We start from the raw sequence: 18,363 nt of genomic DNA on the forward strand, positions 1-18,363 counted from the left end.
AGAGCACAAAAAAGCCAAAAAAGGTTTGGTGGTCAATAATTGAAATTCCAGCTTTGAAAGAGCACCCATATGAATACGTCATTACCTCTCTGCAGTTGACAATTTTAGATGTTGCAGAAACCTATGAAATATATATTATTTCATAGACAACTATCTTAAACTGCTTAAAAGTATGAATACAATGTAGAACATCATTTGTCAATGAAAGCAATATGACCAGAAATAATAGTGCTTACCTAAATATAATGATATTCATATGAACTTAGTTTCCATCTAATTCAATATATTAACATGGTACCAATGCATATCAGGAAGGAATAATACTTTAAACCTTAACTTTGGAATTCTAAATGTGTTTTCCGTAATGAATGCAAAATGTTGACTGTAGAAATGAAGGGTCTACTTCACACTTGTTCATATCATGCTAGATGTCACATAATACACTTATTAACAACCCTCTAATTTTTGGAAAAGTATTTTTTTTAAATAGCAAGAAGAAAACTTTACATAAAATACTTTGCCTGACCAAGGAATCTAATACATTAGATCTCTTTTTGTCAAAAACCACTGAACCTCAACACTATTGAAGCTTTACATTTAGCTTCCTACATAGCTGATTGTAATCTTATTCTCATTTTTATAAAAAATTTTTTTAGTTTATTGCAATAATTTTCAAAACATTTGGAGTGACAGTCTTTTATGAAATGAGGGTAAAGTAAAAGAAGTTCATTACAGGTGTTAGACCGTAAAATACCCAGTACATCACAGACCACACCAATGATAACACTAATTCAATTCAATTGTATTTAAATTACCAAACATTTTTATGTATTTACACACGCGCAAGCAATAATTTATTAATAGCCTGATAACTGCAGTTAAATGCCCATAAAAAGTGCGATTTAAAAAACTATTGATCTCTAAAATCAAGTTCATCCAAATCTGTGATCAACCATAAATGCTTTATTGCATTTAGTGAAGATGTCTTTGTTCAGGTCTCCTCTGTAATTAGGTACATCTGGCTCAATGCACAGTTTTGTTATGTTAGGGGCAGCCTTCAGATGAAATTAGTAGCATGCCACCATTTACATGACAATCAAACATATTGAAGTAGAAAGCATGTCTTCAACTTTCAACATTTCTTTCACAACATTAGCAATTACATTAATAAACTATAATGAAAGGAGAAGTTTTATTTTCTTAAATGTTGGCTGCACATCTGTTTAATTATGAACATATCCTTATTTTCAATATAAAATAATGAGCATAGTAAGGTAGTTTCACTTTAAAGCATATATATCATGCACAAATGGCTTAGAACAGGAGTAAAAAAACTCCTTCACACATCCTGATTAAATTACAGGTGGGTCAATTGTCCCAAATTTAAAATCCAGAACATAAGGCCAGAAGTCTGGGAATACAGTTCCCCAATGGAGATAAAGGTCAATGCCCCCCCCCCCCCCCCTCGAGCCCTCTCTAATAACTTTAAGAGTTTTCTAGTTGCAATTTCTGATCAACACTATGCAAAATATTATTAACCCTTTCCCACTCAGAAGCATAGTGAAAATGGCTATGTGCAAAAAGCATAAAACCAGAACAGCCTGCGAGTTACTCGCAGTCTGTTCAGGTTTTATGCTGTTTGCTGATCACCAGTTTCTAGGGGTTGGAAATGAAGGCTTTAAAACTTGAATCTAGTAAGAAATGTCTTTAATTAAATTTAACTTTCGAAGGAACTACAAAAGCGTCAACATATGTATCTAAGTAGTAAAGGGTTAATCAGACTGTCCGCATCACCACGTGTGTATAGGTCATTATAGGTTTGTTTATAATGGACATAAAAAATAAATTTAAATAAGCGAAAAATGCTGTATCCAAAAACGACAATCCAAAAAATGGGCATGTTTTGCATATTAAATAAAATGTGCATATCGTATGAATGCCGAAAAATGAAAATCATTTTCCTAGCAAAAACGTAATCACTATATAATTTGGTTAACATAGTGCTTTACAATATGCTATTGAACTGCTTAACTTTGCTAATCAATCACTTAAAATATTCATGATGGTGGACATGTAAAACGTTTTGTTGACTTTTCAGAATGAAGCGACGAATTTCTGTCAGTAATCGTTCATGTCCGTGCCATCGGCTAGCCAATCAGAAATAAATAGATAAAATATCGGGCAAAATCGGTACCTAGCGCAAAGGCAATGAAGCTTTAACCAATATATTAATATTGTTCTCAATTAATCGCGCTTTCAAACGAATTCCTCCCCCCTCCTAAAAAATATCTAATCAGATTTTCATTGATCTCAAAATCGACCCTGGTCGGCTGAAATCCAGATTTCCAGAATAATCCGGAATAAGGCTACAGTAGACTCTGCCAATACCGGACTCTCCCAATACCGGAAATCTCCCGATTCCGAATGGTCGGGCAAGTTCCGTATTTTCCCCTTCTATTTCTTTGTTAAAAAATGTTGAATGAACCGAACTCTCTCAAAACCGGAAACCGAACGGATATCTCCTTGAATTTTGTCATTTTCAACGCAAAATACATTGAGTGTACCGGAAGGTCCAAATTATCAAGACGCCCCAGGCGTGTAAATTACAATACCTAGTCAGCACGGCTCGTGCGGTGTCACGCATTCCGCTTGCACAATTATCGATAGTATGATTAAACATACCATAAAGGTGTCAAGGCATTACCGCGCTATTGAAGTCCAATTAAATAATGAAAAACAAACTGTGAATGTCTATTAGAGAGACGTGCGGTAACACCAAAAAGTGATTGACGCGATCGCTTTATTAAGCTTATGATAAACAATTTAATTATAAAATTAATGCATGCTGTTGCGATAATCACTTTCTTGTGATCTTCTCGGGTAATTTAAAAGATCGTATAGACATGTTTTCAAACACTTGAATGGTTGTTTGTTTGTTTGTCAGATAAAACTGTGAGAAATATGACCGTTAAATATCCATCCATCTGTCTGCAAATTTATTCATTGCCTTTTCATGATTTCAAACACATCTTCAGTATTAATAATCTTAAAAGTCGGTTTGGAATGTTTTTTGCTTTTAATCGAATACAAACACATTATTTAAAGATTACTTTAAACATAAACATTACATGAGTACAGTTATCACATGGTACATGTAAATGTATACGGTTTGCTTTATTCTTATATGATTTTGTACACAATGCATGCAATGTATATTTCAGCAATATGCCTACTCTCTAAAAACCGGACGATCAGGCCGGTCCCCAGACCGTCCGGTTTACAGAGAGTCTACTGTATTATATTATTAATAGGCCTTACATCTATAGCTGTTGTTTTCTCATGCGAAAATGATGGTAATCTATCCATGAACTATCTTCAACTAACATTGATTACCATGATAGTTCATGGTTATATAACTATGGTATAACATGGTCACCCTTGTTCTTTGCCATGGTTTATGTACAGAATGTTGAAAACCATGGTCTATGTACTTTGAAACGGTATTTTGTTGTCAATCTGGTACCAAGATCATTCCAAACATCAGTCTGGAAATGCTCACTTCTACCATTGCTGACCATGGTCAACCATGTTCTTTACCATGGTTTTTCACCGTTTTTGATAGATGACCATGATGAAAAGTAAAAGAAATACTATGGTGACCTTGATCATCATTTTGCCTGAGGATTCACTTGGTCACAGTGGTTCAAACCCAATTCATCCTAATTGCAACTCATTGTATATAGGCCAATATAAAATAGGAAATGAATGACAGAAAATCTTTGCTGATTAAATTGCAGATGTCATTTAGATTGGTTTTATACTGGTAACACATATTCAATTTATATAAAATAAAACAGTACAGTCCAACCTGTCAATAAAGACCACTCAAGGGATTTGGTCGTTGTGGTCTTTGTTCACAGGTGGTCTTTATTCGCAGGGTCGATCGAAACTTTGCAAAATATGCTAGTAGTTTTTTAACAGGTACCTTATCTATGTATGTGCTCTATTGTTTAAATGTTTGAATACTTATGCATGTATAATGAAATAAAGGATTGAAAACACTGTTTTGTTTTACATTTGTATATTTATTACATGTTGTATTTCTATCCCCTTATGTTTTTATTATTTATTTCATTTATGATATACTGTATAAATAACTATTGACATACATGTATACGTACATGTACATGTAATTCTACAAAGAACAAAGTACAAAATACACATAACATAGCAAACATTTATACATGAAATACATGAATCACTACTACACAACCAGTAAATGCACTTAGTCATTCACTGACGCGAATTCCGACTCACGCTTAGGGCGTTTACTTTCACAGTTTACGTTCTCCTCGAATTCGTCCATAATCTCATGTTTACGCTTTAAAATGCTCTGAATTCGAGTTTTTCCTACACCAAGATCACTAGCCACTCGTCTACAACTGTGTCCTTTACCTAACAAACTAATGACCTTAACGCGTTCTTCCAACGTCAAGAACTTACGCTTGGAAGCCACGATGGTTAACTTGAACTGACAATTTACTTTTCCATAATCTATGAACGTCTTATTACGGAGAAATTTAAGAAGAGAATGACTATCAAAATGTTTGTCTTTATTAGGCATCGTAAATGATAGGAAACCGTTAATTTCCTTAATGAGTTTATGAAACCCCCAAATTTGTCTTTGATATTTTCGGCAATTAGTACATTAATCGCGAGTCACTTAAATACAAAGGCAAATTTTTACACTTTTGACAAACTGTCAAATGCAAAAACGAAGCAGGCGACTACCAATTAGCAATGCATGTTAAATAAACAAACAACTGCTATCGAGTGCAATAAACTGTCACTTGCCAATATCTCCATAGGGACCGACAGTCCACTGGTAAGATGTGTATCACGTGACTACGCAGCGTCCTGGCGGCCATTTTGTGTTTTGAAAGTTGCGAAATCGTTGATTTTTATGATTGCAGTGGTCGTTGTAAGCTATCAAAATGTAGATTTGGGAATGTAAAAGGGTGGTCGTTGGTCTTTGTTCACAGGTGGGCTTTATTCGCAGGTTCAATATATAGTGAAATTGTTCGGGAGGAAATCGGTGTGGTCGTTATTGACTGTTGGTCGCTATTAACAGGCGGTCGCTCGGGCAGGTCGGACTGTATTAACATTTCTAAAAGTTCACAGCAAATGCAATTTAATACAATTTAATGGGTTTTCAATTAAAAACAAATAACTGGCTTTGCAATTTAATATAATTTACCGGCTTTGCAATTTGGTACAATTTACTGGGCCATGGCTTTGCAATTTTATATATTTTTGGCTTTGCAATAACATAAAATTTACTGGCTTTTCAATGTATTAAAATTTACTGGCTTTTCAATTAAATAAAATATACTGACTTTGCTATTTTAATGCATTATACTGGCTTTGCTTTATTACAGGCATTAGAGTAACAATTAACTCATGTATTCTTTCTATTTGATTACTTGTGAATAATTCATCATCAAAAGGGTTGTAAAGTACATGAGAATGCAATTGATGACAATTTTATATCTATTGTCTGAATCATCTTACAGTCTAGCAGCTAAGGTTTACATCTTGCAGCTTAGTTAATGTACACATTTGGTCTTTCTGATTACTAAACAAGTTTGTGTGTGGTTTCCAAGGGTTTAATCCTTGATAGCAACATAGTTGGGACACCCATGCAAGTTGTGAATATTATATCTCAGGAAAAGATTGATCTTTATGGATCTACAAAAAAGACTTTAAAAACATTGTTAAATATCACTTAAACTCATTCTATTTGTATATTAACATAAAAGTTCAGTGAATGTAATTATAAAATATAAATTTACATATTTAAAGATTAAATGACTTAACACTGTGTTCAAGCACTATAAAAGATGCATTTCATCCTTTCTTATTTTTCACTTAAAATCTTACAATAGAGCTCACATGCTTTTTTATAGTTAATTGACCATAATGGACTTAAGACTTGCAAGATCCTGTATAATGCCCAGGAAGGTCAGGAGGAACACTGGTTGCATTATGGCATAAGACCCATTTTCGCATGAAGCAGTGATGTTCTAAACAGTAACTTAAGTAATTTTCATTTCCAGGAAAAAATTACATCACGTAAAATTCCACTAAATCAGTGACTTTTTACTCTTGAGAGTACATCAAAATGTTACAGAATATGATACTGGTCTTTTTTGCCCTTTTCATAAATGGAAAGATAATTACTAACATTTGATATGTTAGTTCAATAGTGATATAACAGGGGATATCCCTGTTTAAGCTTTATTGGATGACTTAACTGTACTTTGAAGTGTTCCCATCAAGATTTCTGCATTCTGTTGAACATTGCAGACCCTTAAGCGTTTCCAAGATTTGCAAAACCACAGAGTTTATAACAAGATATTTTACTTTAGTCTACATTACATGATAATGACCATTATATGGCACTCAACACTGTAAGCATGACATACAAACATTGCATATGTCGCAATTTGATTTCTGTTCAATTAATGCCAAAACTGACGAAAATTAACACCAATTAACATGATATGCCATTAAATGTATTTCTGGATATATCAACAAAAGACATTTCTAAGTTTGAAACTCAGTCCTCCTCAGATTTCTGGTATATTACAAGGATGCATTGAGACCGTGTTCAGATAATGTCTTCGCTGAAAAAAGTAGGCATCTGCTCAGATCATTGTACTATGTATAGCAAGGGTACCCAGCTTATGTTTTACAAGTACTTTAACCAGTTGCAGACTGACTGGAGAGGTGGTCTAGTACAACTTCTTGTTATAAAGAGTAGAAATGCCACCTTGTCTGATTATTAAATTGCTTTATTGAAACCATGAAAGCATTCTCTAGTCTGTCTGGAAACTTGAAATGTGTCACAGACACTGATGCCCCCACATGTTTTAACACCGACAAATCCACATTATATTCTACAGTGGAAAACAGTGAACCACACTAATTTGTTAAGGGCACATAAAGCAGCCAAAATTCCATTCCTTACGAACATCTAAACATTAGTCATTAAGCTGTAAAGCTTGAGCACAATCCGATCTTTAGTGAAAAAATAGTTAAAAACACGCAAAAAATAACTATATAATATTATTATTTTGTGGAAAAACAGTTACATCTTTAATTAAGATCACCTACATAAATAAGTAATTCTACTGTGAAATTCTGAGAGAGATCCATGAAGTAGTTAGAGAAAGAAGTTAAACATACAAGCATCAATTTCTTAAGCAAAACACGTTGAAGCAAAAATTGCAAATGTGAAAGTTTAAGCAAGACCCACCCAGACATTAAAGAGGAGTTCAAAACTTCAGGGGACAATTTGGTATTTTCTATATTAGTGTAAAAACAAATGAAGGACAGTGGAATATATTCTATAGTCTTTACCATGCCATGATTCCAATTTTACAAACAAACGTAATGAAATAGAAATGTTAAAGCAATTTTAGTAGAAGACATGTCTGACTGGCAATTAGCAGATAACAAAAATTTACATGCAAGAAAGAGAAATGCAACTCATCCCATCTGGGATATTAGACATTAAGTATTGTCTAGACTCTCATAATTATAACAATGCCATGCAAGTGGAGACAAAATCAATCTCCAACAAACATTCCTATCAGATTTTGACTGATATTGCTGCATAAATCCTAGTCTCTGAAATGGTAATTTTCCTGTTACAAAAGCTATAACATCATGCAGGCACTGTAACACAAGATTTGTTGCTGCTGATCAAAATGTCTCAAATGCAGAATTATGATAATTATTTTATAATGATGGGAATGTTAAATTGGCTTCTAACAAAAATCAGTAGTTAATCTAACGTTTTATTTCATTTCATTGAAGTAATATATCATGTACATTAACCAATCAAATTCAATTTCAAACAAGAGATGTATTTGTCAGAAACACAATGCCCCCTTCTGCGCCGCTTTGAAGCCATATATTTTATTTTTGACCTTGAAGGATGACCTTGACCTTTCATCACTCAAAATGTGCAGCTCCATGAGATACACATGCATGCCAAACATCAAGTTGCTATGTGAAGCGATATAGAAGTTATGAGCATTTTTCGAAACCTAAATGCGAAACCTTAGAATGCAAAGTGTGACGGAAAGAAAGACAGACGGACGGACGGCCCTCCTTCTGGGGCATAAAAATGATGCAATGTATTAAATTACAGTATTATGACCCTACCAAATATGCAACCAATGTCAGTGACTATGTAAGGCTTCATCCAATATCTCCCTGTGACGTACATGAACAGTTAAAAGCTACCAAATATATTTATCACAGGAGAACAAATTACCCATTATGGGAACCCTTCCTGTAGGAAAATGTCAGCTGTCTTCTACAAGGATCAAACGTCATGCTACAATCACATCATGCTACAATCACAAATATCCAGGCGGTGTATTATACCAATATTATTATTGATCCCAAGCTATTTTTGGGATGGCATTATTATTTCCTTAAATGCCAAAATTGTACTTGTTTATGTATACGACCATCCAAAGAAAGAGAAGCAATTATGAAACTTAAAGTGAAAATAACAACTGATTATGTGGAAAACTGGTGAACCCAGACAGGAGAAATGCAAATTATACTAGAACTTTAATTAGTGGGAACCCAAACAAATCATTACAAAACAACACAAGAACCTCACCCCTTACACCACTAAGGCCTGTAACGCCATCACTAGTAATATTATTAATGATAACAATGTTAATCATGATGATCATGATCATCATCATTATCACTATTGTCATCATCATCATCTTCATCATCACTATCATCATCACATCCACCAACGTCACTACGATTGTGAGTCTTCAACATTTGAGCACCAGGAAACTTGTTTCATGATTCTTCTACATACATCATGACACAAACATACAATATGTACTGTCTGAAATGCACAATGCCCTAAAGCCAATACCATTTGCCTATTCCTCTGGTCTCTCTGTGAATCCAGGCTTTAATCAGTGCAGTGTGTGCCCATTGTGACAAGATTGGCAGACAGAGTTTAGGGTAATCCATCAGGGTATATTGTGTCCCCAGAGACTCTGTTATACATCCCTTTGTCCCAGAGATTACCCATGAACTAATTTATGGGTAAACAAACATCTTTCAATGCCACTGCTACTGACAGTAGGTCAAATACCCACTCCTCTGCAAAAAGAGCCAAAATATCCCTATATAAAATAAACCTATATCATCACTAAATGATTCTTGACATCAGTAAAATAATCGCTATTATTTAATGTTATGACAAAAAGAAATTTAGCATATGCCTGCCGTTACAAACAAGTTGCAATGCTACCATGCTGGATTAAGATAGCAAGGTAACTTCCATATTAGGAAATTAATGACCCCCATTCAACCCTATGGTAGATAATCAATTTTGTGCCCAAGTTGATGTAAGTACTCTGCATAGCAGCTATATACCTCCCTGCACATTCCAGTCAATCAATCATTGCATGGTGCAGACAGTAACAGTAACCAGCCAAACATTTGTTACCAAGTCAGACAATTTATTAGACAATTTCAGACTTGGCATTATTCCGATAGTAAAGTTCAATAAGAACATCTTTTCTCATATTAACATGAGTGCTATCTGTGAACAATGTTTATTTTCATGGCTATTTTTGTTTGTAGTCATATTGAACATTAAGGTTCATTTCAGAGTCAATGCATTAAAACAATTCACACTGTAAATTTTTTTTTACTTAGACTTTCATTATTGCGTTTTCTTAAGAAAACAATAAAATTAATATAAACTTTTCAGTCTGACAATTGTCCCTGAAAGTGATACAATCTTTAATCATAATTTGGCTTGTCTCATAGACAAAGAAATAAAATGGAAACAGTCTCAGCATTGGGAATTCATTTGAAAGGTTTCTCAACCAATCTGTCATAAAAGTGTCCCCTCTGAATACAATTAAACAAGCTACAGTACTTGACAGAATACACACATATCATTGCATGTTTTACCACATGCAGTGTACGTGCTGATGATGTAAGGGCTATGGTGCCAGCCTTAACAAAAGAGGTATCAAGTTACCTTTCTCTATTGACATCAAATACGGCTCTACTAATGACAAACTGGAGTTGAAAGTTTAACCTCTGTCTTAAACTTAGTTAAGCTTCAAAACGGGTAACCTGACAGCATATTATATCACACTGACACTGAAATGTTGAGAGCAATTCTGGAAAACAACCCAGATCATATCAACCATTGAATAGCTTTGCTGATTTCTGCAACAATTCTAAATCTATATGATAAATATGAGCTTTGTCATGCAAAATGTGTCTTGTGACATATGCAGCCATTTTTTTATTTACAGAGTTTATATACTCAAAACAAATAATTCCTTTCAAAGTGTCTGTCTGTACTTTGTTTTACTGACCAACCATTTTTTTCTGTTTTGCTGACTGCCTCATGAAAATCTTTTAAATAGAAAATGCTTAAAACAAGAAATCGTAAGTGACGGGTGATGCTCTCCAAAGGTTTTTTTGTCACAATATTGCACTATATATTCAGATAAAAGGAAACGTCTTGAGGGCACAGTAGTTGGGGGGACAAGAATTTTTTTATAGAAAATTTCAAAGGGCAATAACTCTGTAAAAAATCATCCGACCAGAACCAGCTGATAATATGCACATCTACTCTTGGTAGTGAAGCTTCACATAAAGTTTAATTGAATTCCGGTCATTAGTTGCTGAGAAATTGCCCGGACAAATTTTTTGCTGGATGGACACACGGACGAACAGACGAAGCGGCGACTATATGCTCCCCCCAAAACAAATTTTGGGGGAGCATACAAAATTAAATTGATTGGGTTGCTACCCTACTTCAGAAACAAGAAGACAAGATCCTGACAAAACGTCCTGTTGCAACATCTAGATTGCCACACAACTAGTGTTTGAGTTTCAAACAACACTCTCACTGGCCTATCCCTCAACATTACAGTGAATAAGTCATCCAAGGACAAACAGTTGACGTAAATTTAACGGCCCATTCATGCCAAAATCATATTCTGGCCTTGCATTTCTGCCATAAATAAGCACTACACGCATGTTAACATGATTGTATTTCAGAAGAGTTTAAAGTGTTCATGAAATGGGTGCACATAGTGGAGCATTCTATTCACTGTTATGTTCCATCACCAACAATCAATACAACCATTATGTCTTTTTTAGCAACAAATCTATTTCTGTAAATGCAGAAAATACATTTCCACCATTTCCATAACTCACTAACTTAATTTTCAATAGTTCAAAGAAAAACGTCCAACCAAAATAGTGTTTGTACAACTGAACCTCCCTCTGAGGAAACAGGGCTTCATACATGTGCGTCAAGTACTGGATTTTCGCTAAGAAGAGACTTCTTTTCAATGAAAATACTGCAAAAGTGGGAAACATCGTACCTGATTCAACTGCACAGGCTAATCTGGAAAAACACTTTACACACATGCATTAACCCTTTGCATGCTGGGAAATTTGTCGTCTGCTAAAATGTCGTCTGCTGAATTTCTAAAATCAGCATTTTCTTCTATTTTTTTCAGAGAATACTATCAGAATAGCAAACAGTTTGGATCCTGATGAGACGCCACATTCTGTGGCGTCTCATCGGGATCCAAACTGTTTGCAAAGGCCTTCAAAATTCGGTTCCAGCACTGAAAGAGTTAAGCACTGCTTTCTAAGAGCAAGGTTCAATTCTAATTATTAAGTATATCCTAGCATGCTCTTTAATCAATACTTCTTGGCCAATATTGATAGAATGTGATACCAAAGCAATCTTTAGTTTTTCATAATAATGCAGCTTTAAATAGCCAATTGAATATTTCCCAAACTGCTTCTCACAATGCTGAAACAGTACATGGCCATGTTTTTCAAGACAAATAATGCTAGTAAATTAAGTTTTTCAATAGTATGACATGTTCCAAAAACAACTGTCTAAAATGAACTACCCTACCATTGTACTTTATTGAACTATTATTACATATAGAGTTTATTATTGTGAATCATATACATGTTCATAAATTTAAAAAAAACTTTTGACACAAAGAAATTGAGAATTATTAAACTTCCTTGATTACATAAAACAAGGGCTGTTTGTAAAACATGCATGCCCCCCATATGGGCTGTCAGATGTAGTGGCAGCCATTGTGTGAATACGTTAGAGTCACTGTGACCTTGACCTTTGATCTAGAGTACTGAAAATCATTAGGGGTCATCTGTCATTCATGACCAATGTCCCTATGAACTTTCCTGATCCCAGGCTTAAGCATTCTTAAGTTATCATTCAGAAACCATTTTTCTGCTTCGAGTCACTGTAACCTTGAACTTTGACCTAGAGTACATAAAATCAATAGGGGTCATCTGTCAATCATGACCAATGTCCCTATGAACTTTCCTGATCCCAGGCTTTAGCGTTCTTGAGTTATCATCTGGAAACCATTTTACTGTTTCGAGTCACTGTGACCTTGAACTTTGACCTAGTGACCTTAAAGTCATCAGGGGTCATCTGCCGGTCATGACCAATGTCCTTATGAACTTTCCTGATCCCAGGCTGAAGCGTTATTGAGTTATCATCCGGAAATCACTTTACTGCTTTGAGTCACTGTGACCTTGAGCATTGACCTAGTGACCTAAAAATCAATAGGGGTTATCTGTCTTTCATGACCAATGTCCCTATTAACTTTCCTGATCCCAGGCTTAAGGGTTCTTTAGCTATCATCCGGAAACAATTTTACTGCTTCAGGTCACTGTGACCTTGACCTTTGACCTAGTGACCTGAAAATTAAAAGGGGTCCTCTGCCAGTCATGATCGATGTACCTATGAACTTTCCTGATCCCAGGCCTAATCGGTCTTTCGGAAATCATTTGGTGGAGGGACCGACTGACTGACATGTGAAAAACAATATACCCCTCTTCTTCGAAGGGGGGCATAAAAATAGTGTAACCTAATATGTCTCTGCAAGATCGCCTTGGCATAGTGCATAGGTGTCCGCCTAGCTATCCGGAAGTCATGGGTTCGATCCCCACCGTGGGAGCTTTCTTTAGATCTCCCTCATAGACACCAAGGAAACGGACTCGAGAGCGTTTCATATAAGCTTAGGCTTGTTATGCAATCGAGCTTAAATAAATAGGTTTAAAAAATATATAAAATATGTGTCTTTCCATGAATTCAAACATAAATAACTTCCTAAAGCAGAGACAGTTTATAGACTATTTTAATTTGATTTTATCATAATACAATCTTAAATGGACTTGATTGACTATTAGAAAATCTTTGAGCTGCTTAAGTTGAAAAACAATTTCTGGTAACTGAGCACAGAAGAAACATCACATATGACCCAAGGACAAAAGTAGACCCATCTGCATCATTTAAATTTAACAAACAAGCAAGCGACATAAACACCACACTCTGCCTGACAATACAGACATCTAAACCTAATGTAAACAAATGACTGTGTTTATCAACAGCACAAGCAGACTTAATAGCTTTCTCTTATCACTTACATTGTTAGATTCTTCATAAAATTCTTCCTTTGGTCATTGTAGGAATAATATGCCCTAATACAATTTTCAATCTTGGCTACACTATGATGTAGCTATTATGAAAGAATAATTAAAATATAAAAATTCTTCACAACAATAATTTAAACCTTATTCAAATTTTAAAATTAGTTAAATGAGTGCAATTTAATATTTCTTTCAACCAAAGTTAAAAACTAGTTTTTATTAATACTATTTTAAATGTTGTCTCCACTTTAGTGAAGCTATTATGGTAAAATGATGTGTTTCACCAGAGTAAGACCTTGTGTTCATTGAAAGCAAATACCCTGCATTTCAATTTAATTCATGATAAACAAATAAATGGGCTCTAAAAAAATGGCAAGTCCAATTTCTAATAAAAGCTCAAGCATTTTCAGAGATGGATTTTTGTATGGTCCTTTCACAAGACCACTGTCAAAGGCATTATCATCATCATCAGCAGCAGCAGCAGCTGCTGCAGCACCTTGATCATGAAATTGCAATATCCTTTCCATTAATAACAATTTAGTGTAACTCTATATGTGAATAAGGTTGCAACCCACTATACATTTCCACTTACTGTTGTGTCTTGTCTGGTGCTCTGTAACCTCCCAGTGGGGTGTGGCGCAACATAGAGGCAGGTGCTGAGCTTGACTGAAACATGGAGAGAATATCCTGGGTGATTTTCTTCACTGTTTCAAGGTTTGTGTCGTTGTTAGCAGAGATCCATAGCATGTTTAAATCACATCTTGTTAATGGTGGCTAAGAAGGCTTTCTTAATGTAAGCACATATTCCTTTCTAATGTATGCACATATTCCTTTCTAAGTAATGAATATTGAAGTGTAAGATCTCTTCATACTAAACCCAATCCATAAGTGCAATTGGCAGAAAATATGTCTAACGAATTACTATCCATACACAATGGAGAAAAATTCATTCACATGCGATATCAGAAGTTTAAAAAAAAATCAGTCCTTGTTATATTTGTGGAGCTATTTTTTTCAATTACTTATGCAAATATTTTCCACTCAGCTTTGTGCTCTGGTCTGTAAGAATGATTTCAAAACATGTGCTTAATTATTGGATTGTCAGTGCATTTGGCTGGAGTTAACTTGTCAAGCCCGGTGTAGTGATTTCAATGGTAAACTAATATTGCTGAAAACATATACATCCCATTCTGAAATCTATTAATACAGAAACTATTCAGTGGTGTGGCTTACATTACCTTGATAAAATATGTCAAAAGAAGTGATTTTTTATTTGAAAAATAAATATCTTCTGTTTATTTGAAACTGTAAAAATATTAAATGTTATGTTCATTTGAATTGATAATTGGTCAATAAATCAAACAGTAACCATAAACAAGGGCTGTTTGTAAAACATGCATGCCCCCCCATATGGGCTGTCAGTTGTAGTGGCAGCCATTGTGTGAATACATTTTTTGTCACTGTGACCTTGACCTTTGACCTAGTAACCTGAAAATCAATAGGGGTCATCTGCCAGTCATGATAAATGTACCTATGAAGTTTCATGATCCTAGGCTTATTATTCTTGAGTTATCATCAGGAAACCATTTTACTGTTTTGAGTCACTGTGACCTTGACCTTTGACCTAGTGACCTGAAAATTATTAGGGTCATCTGCCAGTCACGATCAATGAACCTATGAAGTTTCATGATCCTAGGCGTAAGCATTCTTGAGTTATCATCAGGAAACCATTTTACTATTTCGAGTCACTGTGACCTTGACCTTAGACCTAGTGACCTGAAAATCATTAGGGGTCATCTGCCAGTCATTATCAATGTACCTATGAAGTTTTTATGATCCTAGGCGTAAGCATTTCTGAGTTATCATCCGCAAACCATTTTACTGTTTTGTGTCACTGTGTCCTTGACCTGTAATTATTCTTGAGTAATCATCAGGAAACCATTTTACTGTTTTGAGTCACTGTGACCTTGACCTTTGACCTAGTGACCTGAAAATCAATAGGGGTCATCAGCCAGTCATGATCAATGTTCCTATGAAGTTTCATGATCCTAGGCGTAAGCATTCTTGAGTTATCATCCGGAAACCATTTTACTGTTTGGCGTCACTGTGACCTTGACCTCTGACCTAGTGATCTGATAATCAATAGGGGTCATCTGCCAGTCATGATCAATGTACCTATGAAGTTTCATGATTCTAGGTGTAAGCATTCTTGAGTTATCATCCGGAAACCATTTTACTGTTTCGAGTCAATGTGACCTTGACCTTTGACCTAGTGACCTGAAAATCAATAGGGGTCTTCTGCCAGTCATGATCACTGTTCCTATGAAGTTTCATGATCCTAGGCGTAAGCATTCTTGAGTTATCATCCGGAAACCATTTTACTGTTTCGAGTCACTGTGACCTTGACTTTCGACCTAGTGACCTGAAAATCAATAGGGGTCATCTGCCAGTCATGATCAATGTTCCTATAAAGTTTCATGATCCTAGGCGTAAGCATTCTTGAGTTATCATCCGAAAACCATTTTACTGTTTCGAGTCACTGTGACCTTGACCTTTGACCTAGTGATTTGAAAATCAATAGGGGTCATCTGCCAGTCATGATCAATGTATTATGAAGTTTCATGATCCTAGGCCTAAGCATTCTTGAGTCATCATCCAGAAACCATTTTACTATTTCGAGTCACTGTGACCTTGACCTTTGACCTAGTGACCTGAAAATCAATAGGGGTAATCTGCCAGTCATGATCAATATACCTATGAAGTTTCATGATTCTAGGCCTAAGCATTCTTGAGTTATCATCCGGAAATCATCTGGTGGACAGACCGACCGACGGACCAACATGTGCAAAACAATGTACCCCCTCTTATTCGAAGGGGGGCATAAATATTATAAAGAATCAGACAAGAATTCTGCATATGCATCTGTTTTACTGTTTTTGCAATGACTGATCTTATTTAGAAGTAGATTACCAACAATTACATAATTGATGATCAGAGATATTTATGTTAATTGACATTTGCGAAGATAAATATGCTATGTATTATTCCAAATAAAAACTTGAGTTGTGTCATTTCAGTACTAGATCCACAATTGTGCTCATTTATATTACTCCAACAAACAATTTGTAACCATTTTCTTAACATTCAAACCTTGTTATTGAAACCCAATTATTCTTAAACATTTAATCCCCCTTAAAAAGACCAAAAAAGTTCAAATACCATTATTAATTGAAACCAAATTCTTCGGTTTAATACCAGTAGTTTTCTTCTTTCTGCACATAAAAAACCAACCCATAATCAAATTGTAAGCTTCCCTCAAAAAACGTAATTTAACAACCCATTTCCATAATACATTATATTTGCATTAGACAAAGCCATCAATTAACCAGTTTACTAGGGAACTCAGAGTATTGATTGAAACTAGATAAAATTACATCAAGACTATAACGCTTCACAATTTCTTAACTGATCGGCTGGTTTAATCTAGAAGGTCTAAGAGCAACAAGGAAATGAGAAGAATATTGATCAATAATATGTTATCAACAATCTGTCAACTGAAAACGAATGGAAAAAAAAGTGCAGAGTGCAAAGGAAATTGACTTTCTAAGCCTTCAATAGGTTCATAATACGGGTGAATTTAAAAACAAATAATTTTTAATATCCATCTAAAAAAATCTAAAGGGAATAGCAAAAAGGCTTAGTCAAATGTAAATAACGTGCTATAAATGGCCTCAGGAACTCAACAAGAAACCGTTGGAGACGGGTGATGCTCCCCAAAGGTTTTTTTGTCACAATATTGCACTATTTATTCAGATAAAAGGAAACGTCTTGAGGGGCATAACTTTGGACAAAATAATACGATGGCTGCAGGGGTCATAACAGGACATGATTGCCAATCCTGAAAACAAGCCGGGGGTCTGGGGGACGCCGGCCACCAGAGGGGTCAAGGGGCAGCGCCCTTTTTAGGGGGACCGGGGGGCGAAGCCCCCGGCGAAAATTGATTTTAATCATTTTCAGACCCTTCTAGATTGCATTTCCAAGCAGTTGTAAATGCATTTTATTACAGCAAAAGAAAGATATTTTTTCAAAAATTTATTTATATTTTTCAACATATATTACAGGAAAAATTGAAGTTACCTTCAATGACCAGGTATAAAGTATAATAAACAACTCACAACTGTCACAAAACTATTAAAAGTAAAGCAATCCAAGTAAAATAATGAAAAAAAAACACACACATAAAAACAATAAATGAGTATTAACACATGCACATATATCAAACAGAAAATAAAATTTAAAAAAAATCAATACATTTTAACCATGACTAGATGTAGAACTACTCAGTATTTACATGTGGCACAATGTTAGTGTATAAATAACTCACAAATTGAAGCTTTTTTATGATTGCATGAAGTGTTCAACAAACTTACTTCAGTAACACGGACTTTGCTTCATAATCTTGAGATATAGACTAGAGTAAGTGAAATAAACAACAGTCATATTAATTACAGGTTGAAATAGCTTTCAAGTTTGAAACATTGACTAGGTACATGCACAGTATAATAAACACTTCTTTAGTATTAACAGGTAGCTACATTTTCCAAATAATGGTTTTTATTATTAAACTTTCAACATAAAACTATAAAATGGATTTCAAGCATGTCAACTACATACAATGTACTATCATGTAAGTTAGTCATTATGCATTACAAAATTAAAATTATGGATATCCAGTGTCATATAGTTTAGAACAATATAAATATGTACACTGACTATTTAAAGCCGATACTTATATAT

The 18,363-nt window shown here is 34.8% G+C and overlaps 1 protein-coding gene across 1 annotated transcript in view; it reads right to left on the minus strand.

Moving 5' to 3' along the window:
* Positions 1–18,363, minus strand: part of LOC127858933 (AF4/FMR2 family member 1-like) — a 191,856-nt gene that overhangs the window by 95,357 nt on the left and 78,136 nt on the right. Inside the window, exon 9 of the mRNA XM_052396276.1 lies at positions 14,159–14,232. Coding sequence (XP_052252236.1) covers positions 14,159–14,232 — 74 coding nt within the window. The remainder of the gene's footprint in view (positions 1–14,158; positions 14,233–18,363) is intronic.

The sequence above is a fragment of the Dreissena polymorpha genome, chromosome 14, assembly GCF_020536995.1.
Source record: "Dreissena polymorpha isolate Duluth1 chromosome 14, UMN_Dpol_1.0, whole genome shotgun sequence".
NCBI classification, from domain to species: Eukaryota; Metazoa; Mollusca; class Bivalvia; order Myida; family Dreissenidae; genus Dreissena; species Dreissena polymorpha.